This window comes from Pseudorca crassidens, chromosome 5, assembly GCF_039906515.1.
Source record: "Pseudorca crassidens isolate mPseCra1 chromosome 5, mPseCra1.hap1, whole genome shotgun sequence".
Lineage (NCBI taxonomy): Eukaryota > Metazoa > Chordata > Mammalia > Artiodactyla > Delphinidae > Pseudorca > Pseudorca crassidens.
The window spans coordinates 49,827,996-49,850,353 of NC_090300.1; the positions used below are offsets into that span (position 1 = coordinate 49,827,996).

General features: G+C 35.6%; 1 protein-coding gene across 1 annotated transcript in view; it reads right to left on the bottom strand.

Moving 5' to 3' along the window:
- Positions 1-7,419: 7,419 nt before the first annotated feature.
- The window catches only part of BCHE (butyrylcholinesterase), an 88,907-nt gene continuing 73,968 nt past the window's right edge, over positions 7,420-22,358 (bottom strand). The window contains exons 3-4 of the mRNA XM_067737225.1: positions 14,507-14,673; positions 7,420-8,027 (exon numbers count right to left, since the gene is read on the bottom strand). Of these exons, the coding sequence (XP_067593326.1) occupies positions 7,903-8,027; positions 14,507-14,673 (292 nt within the window). The 3' untranslated portion in view covers positions 7,420-7,902. The remainder of the gene's footprint in view (positions 8,028-14,506; positions 14,674-22,358) is intronic.

Consider the following 22,358-nt stretch of genomic DNA (forward strand, 5'->3'; position numbering starts at 1 on the left):
TATAATCTTTCTCCTCTTCCTTTGCCTGTATCTGGAGAACTAGACCAGCAATCCCCACCTATTTCTACCAAAATTTATTTCAACATTTATTTCACATAACACTGTGTTAGACCTATGGAAAGGTAATTCATCTGAAAGGATGAATTATCTTTCCATAGGTAAAGCTAGCCTGCTTTTGAAATTCTGCTAGTGCAGAAATAAAAGAAAATTTTAGAGTATTTATAAACATATAAAAATTTATTTTTGAAAGATCAAAGGAATTTTTATACTTATGAAATTGTAACAATGAATTATAAAGAGAGAATAAGTTGAAATAAGAAAAACTATATGAGATGCAAAAAATTATAAAATTTAATAAAAATAATTGTGGTAATAAAAATAATGGATTAGTTACAGAAGACAAATCTGGAAGCAAGAGCAAACACCAGAAGGAAATTTTCCCAAATCAGAGTATTTCTAAGGAAAGGAATAAAGAAAAATTAAAGTGAGGGTAAAGGGGGACAGATTAAGGTAATTTGACTCATGTATGATAGGACTATGGGAGGCAAGAACAGAGCAGACAGAGCAGAAATAACAGAAAGATATACACATGAAAACTTTCACTAAATTAAGGTGTATATTAGCTGGCAGATTGAAAGTAGCTTTGAAATCCTAGGAAAAATTATGTTAGATAAATAATACTTAGGTATATCTTGGTGAAATTTTATTTTATATATTAGTTTCTTATGGCTGCTGTAATACAGTAACACAAACTTAAGGTTTAAACAATGGAAATTTATTCTTTCACAGTTCTGGAGATTAGAAATTTGAAATCGGTTTCATTGTGTCAAAACCAAGATGTCAGCAGGGCCACCTTCCCTCCATAGGCTCCAGGGAAGAATTTGTTCTTTGTCTCTTCTACTTTTGGTGGCCACTGGCATTCCTTGGCTTGTGGCTGCATCACTTTAAACTCTGCCTCTGTGGTTACATCGCCTTCTCTTCTGTGTGTCAAATCTCCCTCTGCCTCTCTCTTATAAGGATACATGTTATTGCATTTACTGCTCACCTAGATAATCCAATATTATCTACTTCTCTCAAGATCTTCAACTTACTCACTTATACAAAATTATTTTATGCAATATAAGGCAATTGTTACAAGTTCCAAGGATTAGAAAATGGCTGTCTTTTGGGCTTCCATTATTTAGTCTGTGAGTTATAAGTATGCTTGCATGTACGTGTAAATCTAGCAAACACCCAAACAAAAGATATAGATTATATGCATAAAAACAAAACTCTAGTTGTTCTTAGACTTTCATTCTGTAGAGAATTCTATGGAGTTGAGAAAAATATATTTAAATGGTGATATTATAAATTCAATGAAATAATCATTTACTTGTGAGGACACCAAAAGATTTTCTCAACTATAAAAAGGCTTGGTTTACTTCTCCTGAGGAAAAAATTGTGTTGAATTACAGATGAATGGGAGACGAATCAAGGTTAGAAACTTAAGGATAGGGAAGTCATTTTATAAAGGTCTGGCAATAAGCACAGACCTTTATAAAATTGACAGACTTAAACGTCAAATGAAGTCTCAGGGCTGGAGTGCTGGCTTGGCTCAGTCCAGATTTACACACAATCTCTAGGTAATTTTCAGTCCTATGACTTTATATACCATCTTTATGCTGTAAACAACTTAATTCATATCTCTAATTTAGACATCTCCCTACTACTCTACTCTCATTTAACAAAGTGTTTCCTTGGTTTCTTTCTTAGAGACCACATAGGCATCTGAAACTTAGCATGCCCTGAACCAAACTCTTGTTTCTCTGTTTAGATCTGTTTCTCTATTTAGACCTACAGCTTTCCCTGTCTCAGAGCATGATAAATCCATTCAACCAGTTATTTAAGCAGAAAATCTTGTAAAAATCATTGTTTACTCCTCTCTATCTTTTGGCAAATCTTGTTGGCTATGGCTTAGAAATATAATAAATATAATACCTCTTACTTCTCGACAGGTACTAACTAAGCTCCAGCCATTCTTTTCTCTTGCCTGGAATAATTAAACAGCTTTCTTTATGCCCATTCTTGCCTTTGTATAGTCTAGCCTCCAAGGAACTAGAGTGTTCCTGCTAAAATAAAGGATGATCGTGATTATGTTACTCATCTGCTCAAAGCCCTGTGATGGCTTCCTATCTGCCCTTCTCCTCACTTCCCGCCCCATTTCCTACCACCTTACTCTATTTCCTCCAGTAGTTTAGATCTCTTGCCTGTTCCCTAAACACAGTAAGTGAGAAGATCTCCCCAGGGCCTTCTCATTTGTTCCCTCTGCCTGAACTTAAGTGGGACAGTGTCCCCAAACATTCCACTATTCAATTTCTTTAGGTAGGATCCAAGCCAGACTCAATTTACTAAAACTGACATCCTTGGAGGGATAATGTAATGTGATAAATCAAATACTTTTCATTAAGACATTAGCATAGGATAGTTGGAATTTTTGTTCTTCCAAGGGATAGTGAGTCAAAAAGAGGTTGAAAAGATGATTGAAAGACACCCTAGAAAAAGAATGTTTTTCAGGCATTGAAAAATATACATGAAAAAGTAGAATTCCATATAGCAGTGCCAACGAATGATCAAGAACCTTAGGTGCTCTGGAATTCGAGGCATTCCTTTGTAGCCTTCAATCTACTCTAAGATAAGAAAATTGCTGCCTCTCTAACTGGCTGTAACACCAGATGACCTGAGAGGAAGGACATGGTATTCACTCTCTGTCTTTGAAAACTTCAAAAATCTTAAAAGAAGGACTAGTGTTCTGTTAGAATTCTCACTTAATATTTTGCACATGACTTCAAAGAGACAACTCCAAAGGAGATTATTAAAATTTTATCTTTCATGGTTATGTGAAACTGTTAATTCACTTACCAAAGAGAATATCATACACATATTTGGTTTAAAATTGAAATGCCACAGCAGATGTTAGCATTTGAGTTTTTCACTCACTTATTACCTTGCACAAAGATAGTAACTTCAAAATTAGCATATTACAATGTTGTAATACAATGATAGCACATTTCAACTAAAGAAAACCAGTAGAATATCTTTAAAGGCAGTGGGGGGAGGAAGAGTCCTCTTAGACTAAAACTAGAAAGTCCTCTTGTTTTGTGCCTGGGGCTATAGACTAAAGACTCATTTCCACTGGTGTGGTGAAAAATAACAACTAAACCAAGTTTTGTTCCTCCTGTGGAAACTGTCTTTCAGAAAAATAATATAAAATTACCTAGAGTGTCTTCAAAGGGGTCCTTGCAAGTAGGATTCCTGAAGTTTAAGCTATTCTTCATGATAAATTTTTTTCTGAGAAAATGCTATTTTTTGTTCCCAAAGGCCTAACAGCATAATGAAATTTGCATTATAGATGTATAGGCAATCTTTTATATCACCAGTGACTCCTAGACCACTGTACAAGAATCTGTATCTAATTTATTTTTTCATTTCTTTTTTTTTTTTGCATTCATGAAAAAGAAAAGGAAAGAGGAGAGGAAAGAAGAGAAAAAAAGAAAAAACATCCTACACATAAAATGGGGGAATCCATTTGTTTACAGCCATTCTATCAGGAAAAGAGTATGCCCATGAAAATTTAAATTTGATGTGGAAGGGAAGAAAAAAAATACTATGGAACATTAAGAAATGCTAAAAATGAAAAATTCCAAAAACTTGAGATTAACACGAGAATGAAAATTACCATCTGCTTAAAGTGTAAAAGATATTAGAAAAAATACTAAAAAATAGATAGTCAACACCTCATAAATTCAAGTTTTACTGCCCTCTTCACTAGGGAATCACTCTTTCAGAGGAATATCTGCTGCAAGAAAACATTTGTATTTTCCTGATATGATATTGATAGTAGAATATTAATATAAATGTGAATGTGCCCTAGGCACTTTAAGAAGTGTTGAATTTTGGTTTAGGCTATGAAAGCAAATATTGCACTGAACAAAGTTCAACAGTCAAGAAAGACTTTATATAAGACTACTGCAATAGGGGAGAGAGCCTGAACTCAACTTCCCTGAAATAAAAGATGTGAATGTTTCTAAGTTTTGAGGTGAGCTAGTAAAAAAGTACTGGAGGACTTTGGGGGAGGGTTGACCAGTGGGATGTGTCAAGCTTGTAGAGTTATCCTACAGTTTGAAATGTTTTCTTCTGGGATTAAGCCATCTGTGGCTGGTAACTGGCTCCCAAAATAGTTAGGCTCCCACCTTCCCATCGAGACTGAGAGATGGAGGCACTATCTCTTATAATGTTTAATTGCAAAGTAATAGTTCCCAGATCCTTGAGAAAGACATTTCCTGGGTAGTAAAACTGGCAAGAGGTCAAGAGGCTGGGAGATTTATATACATTTCAAAGGGACAGAGAAAGAATTTACAATTGCAATATTTCTGAAGAAAATTCTCTAAGAAACTGGAAGTCAGAGGTCCACAGCTGGGAAGAAATCTGTCTAAAAGTTAGTCAAGCTGAGGGGAAAAGTAAGGCTATCTTGGTCAAGGCAATGGCTTTGAATTTATATTCCAGGTTGTATTAAGTATACTAGTAACCCTCCCTTTGGTTAAAATTGGGAGTGGCTATCCTAGATAGATGATAGATGACAGATAGATAGATCGATCGATAGATGATAGATAGATAGATGATAGATCATTCTCTTCATATATTCACTTCAAGGATTATAGAATGCTTAACACTGTTACATACACTTTTATAGTTTATTATCCAGAAACTTCTTTGATAAGTTTCCTCCCCTTTTCTCCCTGAACCATTGAAAGAAATCAAAAACAATTAAAACAGAATGGAAGGTCTCACTTCAGAAAAACAAGGTAATACAGTAATTACCTCAAGCAAAAGACTTCTGCAAATTCTTCTGAGGAGAAAAAAAAAACTCTTAGTACTCACCTACCTAGTTTAATAATCATTAAGTAATTAATCCCTAGCAACATCTCTTTTTGAGCCTGGCAAGAATGATTATTTATCCATATTTTTGAGATTGCACAAGACAGTCGATACTCTTTACATGAAAAGTGCAATGGAAAATGGGAATTAAAGTTCTGATTCCTATCTTGAATCTGAATTACTATTATTAATTATTGTCAAGTGAAAAAATTCTGGTTTCGCTCAAACCAAATGATGATCTTCTGTAATAACTGCAGTTACATAAAACACTGTAAAATATTGTATGTATTTTATGTACTCTTTCTAATTTTTCAAACATACCTCTCAAAGCATATATTTATGGTAAAAATGACATCCTGAAAAGATAACTTTCTGGTGTGGAGGTCATAGAAAACAAGTGTGCATGCCAAATTTATTTTACACATTCAGTAATATCTGTTACAGTTCCTTGTTCAGAGAAAAACAATTAGGTCCTCAGATATCAATATCAAGTACATTTCTTTCTCCTGCCAAACTACAAGGTTTTTGTTTGTTTGTTTTTGTTTGTTTGTTTGTTTTTGCGGTACGCGGGCCTCTCACTGTTATGGCCTCTCCTGTTGCGGAGCACAGGCTCCGGACGTGCAGGCCCAGAGGCCATGGCTCACGGGCCCAGCCGCTCCGCGGCATGTGGGATCTTCCCAGACTGGGGCACGAACCCGTGTCCCCTGCATCGGCAGGTGGACTCTCAACCACTGCGCCACCAGGGAAGCCCTTCTACTTTTTTAATGCTTCTTCCTGGCTCTCTGAGGATTCACAGTGCAATTTTCCTGCTACACAAAGGAACTGAACTTGGCTGTATCTCATCCTCCCATCCATTCACTCGACAAGCACCTACACAGTGTGATGGCACTTTGCAAGTAGTTCCCAGCTGCGAATCTAGAGATGAATCTCACAATATCAAGGCACTGACAATTAACTGCCTTGGAAATTTGGGTTTTTTCACGTTTCAGAGTAACTATAAAGGATTAAACCAGGCCAAGAAAATGGGCAATGTCTGGAGAAGAAAACAGCCTTTGTTTTTTTTTTTTTTGGTGAGATAAATGAGTTTTTGTGTTGTGTGTGTATGGTTATTTGTGTTAGCTTTCACTTCTAAAATCACCGTCACTCCTACTGCTTTATTATCATCTCATCAATTGATAGCTCTAATGATGAGATTTCAGACCAGGGATAAAGACAGAGTAAAGCAAAATAAACTCATGGATAAAAGCTTCAGAGTAAGTCAAGAGGTGTTCTAGTTAAAATTCAAGAATGAAGCAATTGGTTGTCCAAGGTAGGGCAAAGTGGTCCATGGGATCTTTTCATATGACTGGATTTGTCATATGAGGGAGGTTATAGGTATTCTACAAACATTAGTTATGTTTTCCTCATTATTGCTCTCATTAAGAGAACTTTTAAAGGGTCTTTAATACTGTTGAACAGGCATCATCCAGTTATTTCATATGTAAGAGGGTTCTACATAAAAAGGAGGCTCAAGTGATTCAGAAAACATAATAGATCCTACGAGAATGGTACCTGAAATGAAGATGGTGGTGTAGAATGGAAAGCCAGATAATTTGCCTATCCTGTGTGGTTTTTTTCTTCATCTCAGGATGAAGGAAGAAATATAAAGTGAAATGTCCGTTTACAGCAGCACTGAAATGAACTAACTTGGCTTGTATAACAACTCTCTTTAATCAGCTGAATTTGATAAAATGCCATGATCTTTGAGTGACAATTTGATGAGGATGGCAGACCTATGTTGGATCTAACTATAGACATATTTATGACCAATGAATAATGAAACTGCATTAACCAACAGTCTACAGACCAATAGATTCACTTTATCCTATCCTGAGTGCTAGTTTTCAATGTTTAATTAGCATAATCAATAGTATTGCCCTTTCCTGGGATTTAGAATCCCCTGACTTCTCCCCTTTAGTGAAAGACAGTGAATTTATTCATGGGATGTGTTCTCTTGCCATTCAAGTTAGTAAATGTAACTTTGTAATTTTTTAAATTATTAAAACAATATAGTTGGTCTGCAGAAAGTGTAATCATTTCTTTTTTGGAATTGAACAACTTCTCTACTAAAATCCTGACATTCCTGGGTCCAGCCAAGGGTTCCCTTATTCCAGATGGTACATGACTTCTGAAATTGTTCATTTAGACTTCTGCTCATCCACATTTTTTAATTTTTGAGTTACCGGAAGAGTAATTTACATGTGGGCATGTTTGACGAGAGTTGGGGAGTGGGGAGGTGAGGAAAAAAAGAGTTGAAAGAATGAGGAATATAATTTGAGGACTCCAAGCATACATATTTTTAAAAATACAAAATATAAATAATTATATTCTTTTACATTTTGTCTCTTGGTAGTAACATTTTGTTTCTATCATAAGGTGTTTCCAAGTGACCAAGTCTGTTATTTTAAGATTCTCTTAAATATATAAATCCTCTTGCCTTTATATAAAAAAAATCAAAGCAGCCAATTATTTTCTGTTTGTTTTAATATATCATATTAACATTAAATGCATAAATTAATTAAAGGAAGAAATATTGTAAATTATAGTATCTAATGTTTCAAGACCTTATCCATTTTTAAAAGATACCTTTTATGAGTGGTAATAAAAATAAAGTTGAGACTGGAAAAAGAACACAGATACTTCTTAGGGAAAAAAAAACATCTTAAAGTTATTCAGGAAAGAGAGTTTGAAGCTGCAAATTGTTTTAATATGCATATAATTAATTGTGAAACTTTATAATGTGAAATTTAATTAAACTTGTTCTAGCCATTTAGGTTTTGAAATGTTAGGTACAATAATAAGTGAAAGATGTGAGAAATCGATATTATCCTTCTGGCATTTTTGTTTCAGCTATATAGTAGCTTTCTTACCAGGTGTGTAAGAGAGCCACAGATATTTTTGCCTTGATCTACAGGAAGAAGAATGTTCTATAAAGGGTAAATCTATTAATTAGAGACCTGCACAGCTTTCTTTCTTGCTAGTGTAGTCATTAAATTGATTTTTCCAGTCCATCATGTAATTGTTCCACCGATGGAATCCTGCTTTCCATTCTCGTTCTGCTTCATCAATATTTCCTGTAAAACATGGAATGAGTTGTATTAATCTAAATTTTAATCTCTGTTTACGTTCATTGAAAAATAATTTTGATTGCAGACGCCGTTTTCTCCAACGGCACAGCGATGTTTATTTTTTGTTTTTGTTTTTTTGCGGTCTGCGGGCCTCTCACTGCTGCGGCCTCTCCCATTGTGGAGCACAGGCTCCGGACGCGCAGGCTCAGCGGCCATGGCTCACGGGCCCAGCCGCTCCGCGGCATGTGGGATCTTCCCGGACCGGGGCACGAACCCGCCTCCCCTGCATTGGCAGGCGGACTCTCAACCACTGCGCCACCAGGGAAACCCTACAGCGATGTTTTATTCATTATTTATTATCAACTTCTCTCACTACCTGAAAAGATTTTAATTGAATTTTTATATATTATATGAAAATGCAAATAATATATAGGTACAAAATATATATAACATAAATGCAAAAAAATCCGTTCATGTATTATGTCAAATTATGTTACATTACATATATTTGCTTTAGTTTCTGAGAAGATGCATAAATATTATTCTTCTCTTCACTCTCCTAGGCATAGCAAAAATCTCATTTAATGCATCTCATTTACATATATAATTATATAGTGGAGTATTATTTCTGATTTAAATGTTTATATATGAATATTTATTAACGCATAAGGAGAACTTTGTAATCGGCATTCTGTATAGATTCTACACTCATCATATATCAATATATTTTAACTCCAAACAATGCCTGGTCATTGAAAGCAACTTATTGAAACTGTTGTACTATATGATAGAAGTTTATTAATTGCTTTGCAAATTAGAAGGATGATTAAGAAAATCTCCAGCAATTTGCAAAGTATATGTATGTGTCAGGGGAGAGGAGTGTTTATACCAGAAATAATGTGAGACAATGAATCGAAAAGGGTTTATGTACTACAAAAACCTTGAAATCTTGATTTATTTGAAAGTGTATTATATTAAAGAATAAAGTCTGTGAACAACAGAAAATCTTAAATTACAAACTTTTAAAACCGTATATTTATGTTCCTAATATAAATAGATATAATAAAGCTAGAAGATAGTTTATTTAAATCTATAGGTATTTTATACATTTGTAGTTCTTTTACTTTTTAAACTTTTAGGATGCTGAGCTATAGTCATTGAATTAAAAACAAAATTTTACGTGATTTCAACTATTGTGAAAATAAGAACTGACAATTTTTTTTTTTTTAAGAAGATGTTGGGGGTAGTAGTTTATTAATTAATTTATTTATTTTTGCTGTGTTGTGTCTTCGTTTCTGTGCGAGGGCTTTGTCTAGTTGTGGCAAGCAGGGGCCACTCTTCATCGTGGTGTGCGGGTCTCTCACTATTGCGGCCTCTCTTGTTGCAGAGCACAGGCTCCAGACGCACAGGCTCAGTAGTTGTGGCTCACGGGCCTTGTTGCTACGTGGCATGTGGGATCCTCCCAGACCAGGGCTCGAACCTGTGTCCCCTGCATTAGCAGGCAAATTCTCAACCACTGCACCACCAGGGAAGCCCGGGAACTGACAATTTTTTAATGTATACTTTTCAGTTAGGAATTTTCTAAAATTATAAATTTGTAGGATGTTAATTTGGAGAAGAAAGTTCATGTGATCTCATACTACATTATAATGTATATGAAAAAGTGCCTTCACTCATGTTATCACAATGGAGCACATTCAGTGATTTGTTTTTAGTTTATATGAAAATCAAAATATTTAAAACATTTGTACAGCCATTAAGAGATCCCCTGTAATTTAAGATATATTTAGGTCTCAAATGTTCACAATGCTTGGACATTGGATAAATATTTAAGAATTTATACAAAAATGTCCTATTTTTATGTAAAATGCCTTTTAAAAGTCAATGGCTATAATTTTTTGTGAATAAAAGAATTTTTCTGAAGAGTCAAAACCATTAAATGTGGAAGAAAGATGTTAAATATCATACCAAATGATCCACTTTTATGTTCTTTTTTATGATAATTAAATGCTGTTTTAAATGTTATTTACACAAAATAAGGACTCTAAAATTCTGAAAAAACAAAATTTTTAATATAACAAATAAATGACTGGTAATTTAGCATTTAGACCATGAATTTTAATATTTAGAGAAAAGGTCTTATATCTGATTTTCATTTCCTCTTCATGGAATGATACCAAATCCATTGATTCATATAAATATAAATTTATTTCCTTATGTGTCATAATCAAATATCTATACAATTTAGTTATTAAAATAGTTTACTTTTTAGTGCACAAATGCTCTGTAAACCTGAGTACATTTTTACTTTAGAAGTACTGGACATTGATTGAGACAATAAAGTTCAAAACATTTAATTATTTTCTAACAGTATCCAAAGGAACTGAATATACCATAATAAAAAGACAATAAAAAACCTGAGTCCTTTGTCATAAGTCAAAACCAAAATTAGAAGTTTTTCTCCTCCCCCTCCTTCTTTTCTTCCTCCAAAACTGGAACACTACTTAAGTGGCTATAGATTTATCATCATCGGTGAGATGTAGATCTATTTGTTTTGTAGTTAACAGGGTGCTGCAGTGTGAAATAAAGAAAAGAATATCAGTATAGGCTTTGGAGTGACATGGGTTGAAATTCCAGCTTGATCAATTATGGTATTAGTGACATAAAAAAAAAATTCTTAACTTTCAAATTAGTTTTCCAAATGTAAATGGAGTTGGTAATCCCTATTTTGCAATGTTGCCATGAGGGATAAATGAGATGGTACTTACATTGTGAAATCAAGTTATATGCATCTACGGGGAGCTCTGGAAATGAATTTACTGCCCTTGTTATAAAAATTTATTCCTAACTTTGCTCTTTATTGAATCAGTGTATAGCTAGATCAATACCAGTAGTTCATGAACATATTGACACAACTTTTTCAGGACTTTGGTGACCTTCATTTTGCCCACATTGTGTCTCATTTGGGGGAAAATCAGGCTCTCTTCCCTACAGAAAGAGGGATAGTAATGAAAATGTTTTTTTGTCTTGTCAATTAAAAAATGGTGAGCAATATTTCACCAGAGCTGAGTCTATTTAGCCAAGTCTGAGGAGTTAGGACAGAACATAAGAGAGGTGAGTCAACCCCAAATAGTTATTGGAGATGAAGTTAGATGACATTACATTGATATTTAATGGTGCTGAACATTTTGATTAAAAAATAACATATTTCCTGTACTCTGAGAGTTCATTAAAAATATCTTCTGTTCTCTTTACTTGCTTATTTTCCTGTTTGTCAACTAGTTATTAAAATTGCAAAGGATTTCATAATTCTTTATGGAGTAGATCACAAACTTACTAGTTGTCCTTTTATAATTTTTGGTGTATGGTGAGACAGTAGAATGAACTAGGATAAACTCAGGCTGGGCTTTCTGAAGACTTCATGTACTTTTACAGTGAAACAAATAGATCATTTAATTTGATTATCAAGTTACCCAAAGCCTTTGTTTATTTGTTCATTTTGTTTTGCTTTTAACAAAGAATGGAAAACTCAAATATGCAATCAGCAAAACTAGCTTGATTTTTTTTCTTCAAACCACCTTTGCACTATCTCATTTTTGTTTGCCATTCTTGCTAAATAATTAGCAAATAGCAGTATATGAGGTTCCAAAGTGACCAATCCAAGTGGTATCTCAGCTTTTAAATTTATATGTGGTCTTCTTTAGTTGTAGCAAGCAACAACTAAATAACACTTTGGTTCATGATTTATTCAACGCTTTGATTCATGATGTATTCAAAGGTCAAAGGAGGAACCACTGGATCTGATACTTTTTTTTACTGGGAAGATGTGAAGGTTAAATATTTTTTCCTTTAAATAAATTTACTTTCTCAATTTTAATGAAAAATATTGATATTTTATTGACATTGAATGCCTCATTTCTCTATTTCCTTTTCTTTTTTCAAATGATTATGAGATATTGTGGAGTTATATTCTTAGTGAAAAATCTGAATTTGATAACTGTTGAAACAAATATTGTATTTTATTTCTTGCAGGTGTATGCAATAACAGCCTAGCTGTGTGCTGAAGTATAGTCTGAAAGTTAAGTGCTAGAATTTGTGTGTTTAAACAAGTCTTAAGGATCATTTTATTTGAGAATATTTATTGCTCAGATGTAAACAACTGCTCAAATGGTACTTATAAAGACTATTGGGCTTCCATCGTGAGTGAGGTAAACATTTCTCCTTTTAAGAAATCCAGTCACTAGTTATTTTTTGAAATTTTCCTTTACTTGTAAAGTTATCTTTTTTTAAAAGTAATATTTCCATAAAAACTTCAGCCCAGGTCATCTGAATAACTCCAATTTTCAGAACATTGAAAATTAGAATGTTTGAAGTTTTGTGACTTGAAAACTATAAGGTATGGTAAGAACATATTTTCTTAATCTTTTAGTCCCTTTATATTTCTTAATCTTTTAGTCCCTTTATGTTTATAAAACCTAAAAACATGGCATTTCAAAGTGGTTCTGTTTGTTTAAATGTAAACATTTTTATTATTAATGAATACATTGTTGATGCTATAACAATTATATCATGCATTTACTTTAAATTTTATTAAATATGTTTCATATAACTCCTTTGGGGGAATTATCTGAAAAAAATGCTGCTAAAATATAAAGTTATGTTTTCAAGACACACTGGAAATATCCCAGAGCAAGGTATGGTATTTCCATACAGCTCAGTGTTGCTTACACTAGAAAGTTGTTCAGACTTGTGTAGGATGGAGCAGCATCTAGCTAAAAATTTAGGAGTTTGTTTATTCAACCTGCTTTATAGTAGTTGAGTATTTAGAGATAGAGATTTTGAAGTACATTTTCAAAAATTACTGAGATTGAAATTTTATTTTACCAACAAATACATCACAGTAGACCACATTAGCTTGAACCAGAATGACTCAGTTTGGTTTATAATAAATTAGTCATTTAAAATTTGCTCCTACCCCACCTTATTTCCCTTATTTCCCTTATGACCCTCTCATTTAAAAATATTTTAAGTAACAATTGAGAATATGTAGTCTGTGATTTGTTAAATGGTACCTCTTCTGGTCTCTTGGAAGATTAAATGTGTTACCTCATTGTTATTCACACCCAGAGGACACAAGGGCAGCACTGTAGTTCTGCCAAGGGATGCAGGAGCCCATCTCTGATATATATTGTGCCACTCAGCATTTAGTGATGCACAGAGAACTGGTCTATCAATAATGTTTCCCAAACAGATGAGTCCATAATTATAATTTTGGTGAGTAAAATCTGAGAATCAAAAGGCATATTAAACAATCAAATACAACTCTGAGATGTCCATATTTGCCTGAAAGTAACTCCTAACCGCTCTAAAGAAGAAACTAAAAACATCTACTGTATTGTGATATCTAGTATGTAGCCTGAAAATTGCGGAATGTTCTGATGAACAGAATGGTAAAGTATAAAGGAACTAGTTAGCGATGTGTCTGGTGATTGAAAGTCAATTACTTTTATTTGAAAAATATGGAAAATAGACCTGAGGAGCCACATCAGTTATAAATAGCTGACATTTAAAAAAGAAAAAAACAGGCAGTGAATTGTATATGTATGTCATTTTTCTCACAGAAAATGTGATCATTCATGTTGGTCATTCAAGTTTAGCCAAATATCTTCTTACCAATGAATTCTGAAATAGTAGGATAATCTGAACAATTTTCCTAGTATTTCCTTATACAAATCTAAGTAATCACTTCCTGAAGAGTAGTTAACTAAATTACTACTATTTTATTGTATTATGTAATGTATGTAGGTGGTCTTAAATATCTCCAAGCTTAGAATATTTAGAAATATTTGGATTGTGTTTTTAGATATGTAAATTTTAGATATTTTTTCCCCCTTAGAAATCAAGGGTTTTACTATTTATCACTATTGTTTTTCTTATGAGTTATCTATTCCATACATATTAGTGTATATATGTCAATCCCAGCCTCCCAATTCATCCCACCACCACCACCACCCCCGTCACTTTCCCCCATACGTTTGTTCTCTACATCTGTATCACTAAATTTGTTTTGCCTCCTTTTGAGTATAAATATATAAAATAAACAATTATACATTATTTATTTTATATATTTATTTTTTCATTTATCCATTAGTTAATTCCACAAAAATTGGCTGAATAGCGAGAGTGCCCTATTTTAGTTCCACTGCTAGGTTTCCTGTTCCTCTAGGGAAAAATTCCTAGTTTTGCTTTCTTTATTTAACTGCTAAGGTGCTGCTTATATAGTAAGCCCTCAAAACATGTCTAAACTTGATGGAAGAAGGTTGTTAAAATAATGTACACATTGGAATCAATTAATTGTAAAGTCACAGATGAACATTATCATTGTGCCATGAATAGTCTACCTTTTCCCCCTTTTACATAATCCATAACCAATTATTTAACCAAATACTAAAACAAAACAAAACAAAACAAAAAACAACACACACCTGTCATTTCCAAGACTTTGGGAAAAAATAGTGTCCAGAATCGGCACTGTTGAGCACGTAGTTTAGTGTATACTCTTGGTGACTCTGTATTCAAGGTTAAATATTTTTGTTCATTGCTTTTGAAGACAGGCCATCTTGTACTATTGTTTTGGGTCCCATTTGGATTTCTAAAAAATTAAAGAGAGACATTATAGTTCTACTGAAATCAATGATAGATTAAATATATATATATATGTATATATATATAGTTCTCAAAAAACAATAAGAGCTTTTAAAAAGTCAGGAAAATTGTGGAAAAAGAAAAATTGTGGATTTGTTTGATGATGTCAAGCGTAAATGAACTGGGTTGAATATTTTCAGCACCTTGAAGCACTATGTTAGTTAAAATTGTAGGAATTAAAATTTAAAGAAGAACTTATTACACACATTTCTGCTTAACATACAGGGAGAAAAATATATTCTATTCTAGAATGCTTATATTTTCTTCACACTTAAACATGTGTTTAAATTTGGGACTGATTACACATTTCCTTAGTATGTAATAACCTCGTTACCCTAGGGAACTGCCCTCAGTCTCATTTTTAAGTTGATCTTACATTCTTACAGATCTGTTCACTGATTAAAAATCTTTCAATAATTCCCCAGTGAGTTAGTTCAATAAAGGTTAGTGAACATGCTGCCACCCACATTTCCAAAATTACTTTCAGGTATTCTCTTCATGGGCCAACCAACAGGAATTAGGGACAGTTCCTTAGTGATTCCCTCCTCTATTTTACCTCCTGTCTTTGCCTAGCTATTACTTGTGCTTGGAATTCCTTCATTTTCTAACATCAGGAGTCTAGAACCTTCAGATTCTCTTTTTTGTGCTGATGTTTCCCATATCTTTGTGATTTTTAAATCAGTAACACTTGGCTCTATTTTTCAGAAATTTATGATTTTTGGTTCTTTTGTACCTTGTAGGACTCAATAATGTATTATTGCCTAGGTCACACAAACAGAAACTCAAAGAGTAAACATTCTGGAAGTGACTCTGTCTAGATAGTCACTGGTGATTCTAAAGATTTTTCTTTAATATATTTGTATGCTATTATTATGAGTCAGACCCTATCTGGGCTCTAGAAACACAAATAAATATGGAAAACATAGTTTCCCTCAGGGAATTTACAATCAAGGACATCCATGAAAACAAAGAACCAACAATATATGGTAGACTAAATCAAGCGTAAACAAAGGGACAAAAATTGTCAGAAGAGGGAATTACCTAAAGGAATGCAATTTTAGCTGAAGTAAGGAGAAAAAATAAGGAATTGAACCAGAAAGAGAAGTTTGGAGTGCTAGAGAAAGGGAACAGAATTAACATAGTATAAATAATAAGTGTTCTCTTAGTTCAAATAGCAATGAAAAAACTAGTTTTCTTGGATTCTAAGATAGAGGAGATCCTTTTAGAATTATAGCTTTAGGATATAAGTGTTATAGCAGTAAGATCTGACAGCCTAGGAAAATGGTTTAGACTTTAGCTTGTAGGCATTTACAATTCTTGAGGGATTCTTTGCTAGATGGTTTATTGTGTACATAACATTTTAGAAATATTGACCCGGAGGTGGTATCTAGAATAATCAAGAAACCTAGAAACTAGTCACAGATACTTGTATCATAAAAGGAAGACTAAAGTGATAGGGATAAGTAATTCATTCTTTTCTCTTAGATTCGTCTAACTTAAGCAAAGTCATATAAGAAAAACTCCAGTTGAACTTTTCTAAAAGTTTAGCACACAGAATTCTTCATCATTCAAATACCTTCTGTATATTATTAATGGATAGGAAGTTGGGAGTAGTGATAGCAGATACACTTTTTTTTTTTTTTTTTTTGGCCGAAAGCCTGTGAACCCCTAGAATTTGGAAAGCGAAGCAGGCATTCATCCAGCTTGGTTAACTAGAGGCAGATTTTGCCAACAAGAACTTGTGTTGAATAAGTACCATAAATTCCTAATTTATCACAGATGCACAAATATTCAACCATGATTCAGGGGCTGTAGAGATAAACAGCTTCTTGATGAACTAGTTGATTTTATGTAGGAGTTGGATGATTTAATAAGAATTATTAATAACCAGAGCTATTCAAGCTAAGCCAATATCGTAACAGGATTGAAACCTCTTGCTTTAGGGTATTATTTGAAAGAGGTCAGGAAGAAAATTTCTCCAGATCACAGATGGCACACTTGTCTAGGTGAATTATGTAGTCTTTTTCTTTTCTGTTAAAGCTTTAGAAATGAACAAGTACAGCTGCTGGAGGCTGGATATTAAACCAGGAGAACTATTTGTCTGATTCGGTACAGCAATCCTTATGTTCCTAAATTGCCCACTTTCCTTCTAATTCCATTCTAATTAACTTATGGCACCATTTTAACTGCACGTTTATTTCTGGCTTCTGCAAATGGTGACTTAAATAGAGCTGACTTGTACTTGAGTTCAAGAGCGAAACACTAATGGCACTGCCAGTGTTCATTTAACAAACTTTGTCCTATGAAATAACTCATGAGATTCCAAATTGTAATTCAGAGATAATAAAATTCCTTTGCCTATGGATGCAGATATAGTTTTCAAAAAGTGATTGAAATAGCTCTTGAAGTGATGAAGCATTTTACTCTATAATTGCAGAAACCTCCAAAGACTCTAAAACTTAACCAGAGACATAATTCTCTTCCTATTTGTATCAATTAAACACTTTGTGAAATACAGTATAATTCCCAGATACAGAATTCTGAAACACTATATAATTTTAATTCCAAAATTATAAGATAAATTTAAACATCTTGAGTTTATTATTTTTCAAAAATATTTTCTATTCTGGTTATAAAATAAAGACCTCAAAGTGATAATACTTAACACTTTCCATGAGATAAAGAAATCTCTTCTCTTTTTGCTACCAGGTTCTTTTCCCAATTTGTGGTATACAAAAGTGGTCTAACAGTCATCCATTTCACTTTTCCTCTGATGTAGGATAGAAAAATTTTAACACATGGCTTATTTAACTAAAAAAGCAGAGTACCTTTCAAACTGTATTACAGGAAATTACCCGCTGTCATTGGTATTTGAGCACAGATTTGATAATTCATTTTATGAAGAAATTCTTTAAAAAGACATTAATTTACTCAGGATGCCAGGTATGAAGAAGTAGGATGCACTCAACTTCATGCATCAAGTTTTCTTTGAATTACAAATTCCAATATTGCCTACCCAATCCTAACACAGGACTTAAGATTCCCTTTAAGAATTCAGGGACAGTTATTTCTCTTTTTTTTTTTTTTTCTCATTTGAAGAACTTGTCTTTATTTTTACGGGATTTAAGCAAATATCAGAATTGTTAAAGGTGTGTTCCATTTGTTTCTTTAGCTTTTTAAAAATTTCCCAGGACCGCAGACATCATTTGTTCTTTCTTTCTGGCACAGGCAGCTCACTTCACCTGTCATCTATTCAGTCCCTCTAATGTGGTCAAGCGTAGGCACTAACAATTTTATTTATTTATTTATTTTTGGCTGCATTGGGTCTTCGTTGCTGCGCACGGGCTTTCTCTAGTTACGGCGACTGGGGGTTACTCTTTGTTGCTATGCGTGGGCTTCTCATTGCGGCAGCTTCTCTTGTTGCAGAGCATGGGCTCTAGGCTGGCAGGCTTCAGTAATTGTGGCACGTGGGCTCAGTAGTTGTGGCTCATGGGCTCTAGAGCACAGGCTCAGTAGTTTTGGTGCACGGGCTTAGTTGCTCTGCGGCATGTGGGATCTTCCCAGACCAGGGCTTGAACCCGTGTCCCCTTCATTAGCCGGCGGATTCTTAACCACTGGGCCCCCAGGGAAGCCCAGCACTGACATTTTTAGAAGGTGAAACTTCTAACTATATTTTGTGTTTCCAAACAGTTGCCTTTGGGTCTACCTTCTTCTACTTTGAGATGTGTCCTCCAGAGCTAAGCGTTTCCCTGGGGCCGATTGCCGCACCGCAGGTCTAAGGCCCAGGTGTCCAGTCGGCTTTATGAATGATTAAAGTGGTTTTGATCTCCTCTGTTAGACACCTGTGTCTGTCTCCCAGCTCCAAATCACATGCCGCCTCTGGGAAGCCTGTCCGGCTCTCGTTTCCCATCCCATGAGGTGACATCTCCTGTCCTGCTAGGAAGTCCTGGGGAAGCAAACACTGTGTCCTTATGTTGGTGTATCCTGGTAACGTACCCTGACACTTAGGCAGTGCAGGCAAGCTCTGCTGTGACGTCAGATAAGGAACTTCATTTCATGTGCCTCGGTTTCCTCGTCTGGACCCTGAGATGGGGCCTGGCACTGTGTGTGTTCCGTGGGAGCAGGTGAACCACCTCTTCTAGGTGGGCATTTTCAGCTATTTTGACTATGTATTCACTTGTCCTGTTATTTTGGAGGCTCCTTTAGTCCAGAGCTGTCAGTAAATCCCACTTAATCCTCTTTTCTTCCCTGATTTCCTTTAAACAGGCATCCTGGGCTGTCTGGTAAGGAGCAGGGCCATGAGAACTGTAGCATTTGGTTGCTTGGGCTTCTGCAAACAAAAACCTCAACAAACAGTGCTTAAAAATAAAGGTTTTTTTTTTCCTGACACTAAAAGGACAAAAGGAGGACAATTTCCAGTTTGGTCGGGTCAGTGACTTACAAGCATTTGTTACCCAGGATCCAGGCCTTCCCCTCTTCCCACTTGGTCATTCTCAGTGTGTCCGGGGTCCTTGAGTGGCTTCAGGAATTCTGGGTGTCCTTACTGTATTCCTTTCTGTATTGGTTCAGTTATCAATCTCTGCAACTAGTTTTTTTTTTCTTTTTTTTGCGGTACGCGAGCCTCTCACTGTTGTGGCCTCTCCCGTTGCGGAGCACAGGCTCCGGACACGCAGGCTCAGAGGCCATGGCTCACGGGCCCAGCCGTTCCGCGGTATGTGGGATCTTCCCAGACCGGGGCACGAACCCGTGTCCCCTGCATTGGCAGGCGGACTCTCAACCACTGCAACACCAGGGAAACCCTGCAACTAGTTTTTAGGATGTGTGACTACATCTAACTTTAGTAAGATTCTTGATCCCCAGCTTCAGGGCAGGGTGGCCCAGTGATTCACTGAGTTTATGGATCGTGGGTTTTTCCTTGCAACTCAAGTCACATTTAACCAAAGCAAATCTCTTCTTCTTCAGTGTCATCATCTGTCAGAAACGTAGACCTTAAGTGGGAACCCACACACAGGACGACCCTGTGTCCTGGGGGGGCTCAGGGGTGACAGGGAGGTGCCTTGTGATTGCAGTAGCTGTTAGGGGTCCCCTTCAGAGCCTCTGTTCTGTGATCCTGGCCACTGGAACAGGTTTCAGAGGGGAGCATCAGGCCCATGCCCCCTTCCACACAGCCTGGGGGCCTCTGCCAGACACCTCAGTGTCCACGTATCTGCCTTAGCAGATTCCTGCTAGTGTTGAAGGGTCTTCTGCAGAGGCTAGGGGTGGCTATGTCCCACTGTGAGGACAAGGACACTGGCAGCAGAAGCTTTGGGAAGCACTCCCTGGTGTAAGCCCCCCCAGAGTCCGCCATCAGCCCCACGAAAGAGCCTGCGTAGGCTCCAGTGCCGGGTTGCCCCAGGCCAAACAACCAGCAGGGAGCCAGAGACAGTTATTTCTAACTAAGATATACAGTGATTTTAAAGTGAATATATTTTAGAGTGCTTTACAGTCTAGTAAAATGAAGCCATGATTAGTAGTTGTAAATTGAAAGGCCACCTGAAATATTCCACAATCATAAGAGTGCTAAAGGGATACAGTATATATTGGATAATTTCTTAAATATGCACATATTCGTGGATTTATATTCCATGTCATGTCATGCTTAAATAAAACTGTATTTTTTTGGGGGTGTGTGAGGTAGAAAAGGATAGTTTTATTACTTTGCCGGGCAAAGGAGGGCACAGTGGGATTTTGCCTTCAAAAACTATGTGTCCACAAACAGTACTTTAACTTAAAGAATAGAGGGGTTATAAGAGAATCTGAATTTAGAGATTAAATTCATTCTTTCGTTAAACAAATATTAACTGAGAGTATAGCATTGAAACTGTGCAACTCAGATTGGGAATTGAACCCACATTCTTTTAACTGAGATCACACATCTGGTCGCAGGACTTAGTGAAGCTCAGGTTCTTGATGTCTCATCACAGAAAGTATTCAGTGAGAGACAAAGTGATAGGTAAGAAGTGGATTTATTTAGAGAGAAATACACTCCACACATGGAGTGTGGGCAACCTCAGAAGGCGAGAGGCACCAGGGTATGGGGTTGTCAGTTTTTATAGGGCTGGGTAATTTCATAGGCTAATGAGTGAGAGTATTCCAGCTATTTTGGGGAAGGTGTAGGAATTTCCAGAAATTGGCCCACCACCCACTTTTTGAACTTTATGGTCACCCTTGGAACTGTCATGGCACCTGTGGGTGTGTCATTTAGCATGCTGATGTGTTACAATGAGTATACTGAGGCTCAAGGTCTAGTGGAAGTCTGCCATCTAGGACCTATTTGGTTCTAATCAGTTTATGTTGTATCCTCAGGCTATGTCATTCTTTTAAAGTTGTGCCCTGCCTCCTTCCCTCCTGTTTCATTATGTCAGGCTTGTTTGAATCACTGAAGATTCAACAAAAACAAAAAAGACAGAAATTCCTGCCTCTTACAGTTTTCATTCTATGAGAAAGATAGATGATAAAGATGAAAATAAAGGAAAATGTATAGTATGTTAAACAGTAATAGCTGCTAGAAATAATAATAAAGTGGAGAGTGGGGATGATAGGAAATGAGTATATATTATTTTGTGTGTGTGTGTGTGTGTGTGTGTGTGTGTGTGTGTGTGTGTGTGTGTGAAGGGGCAGTGGTGAGGGACTGTATAATAATGAATTTTATTGGCCTTTGTCCACATTTCCTTGTGAGATAACCCCTAAGTCTTTGGAATTTTTCAGTGTACCTGATACTTTATGCTAACAAGGTGACTCATGTTGTGCACATGATGGCTTTTGCTAATGCCATGACTCAGGGTGAGGCTGCTCATACCGATAATTTTAGGGAAAGAAGTATCCTCACAAGAAAGGCTAACCATGTGATTAAAGGGTTGGGACTTTGCACCAAGTAATATCATCCTGATCTCCAGGAAGGAGAGGAGCCTGAAGATTGAGTTTTACCACTTGGCCAATAATACAATCAAACATGCCTTTATGATGAAACACCAGTAAAACTGTGAACCTCAAGTTCAGGTGAGCTTCCTGGGTTGGCAATTCTTCATGTGCATATTGCCACAATTTTTTTTTTATGATAAAGAAACTGGATTTTATTTTACATGCCATCAGAATATTTCAAAATGTTTAAGAGTGTTAAGTGAAAGGATAAGATCTATGTTTTATTGTGTGAATTTTTGAATTTTATTTTATTTTTTATACAGCAGGTTCTTATTAGTCATCAATTTTATACACATCAGTGTATACATGTCAATCCCAATCACCCAATTCAACACACACACACAACCCCCACCGCTTTCCCCCCCTTGGTGTCCATACGTTTGTTCTCTACATCTGTGTCTCAATTTCTGCCCTGCAGACCAGTTCATCTGTACCATTTTTCTATGTTCCACATATATGCGTTAATATACGATATTTGTTTTTCTCTTTCTAACTTACTTCACTCTGTATGACACTCTCTAGATCCATACATGTCTCTACAAATGACCCAATTTCCTTCGTTTTTATGGCTGAGTAATATTCAATTGTATATATGTACCACATCTTCTTTATCCATTCGTCTGTCGATGGGCATGTAGGTTGCTTCCATGACCTGGCTGTTGTAAATAGTGA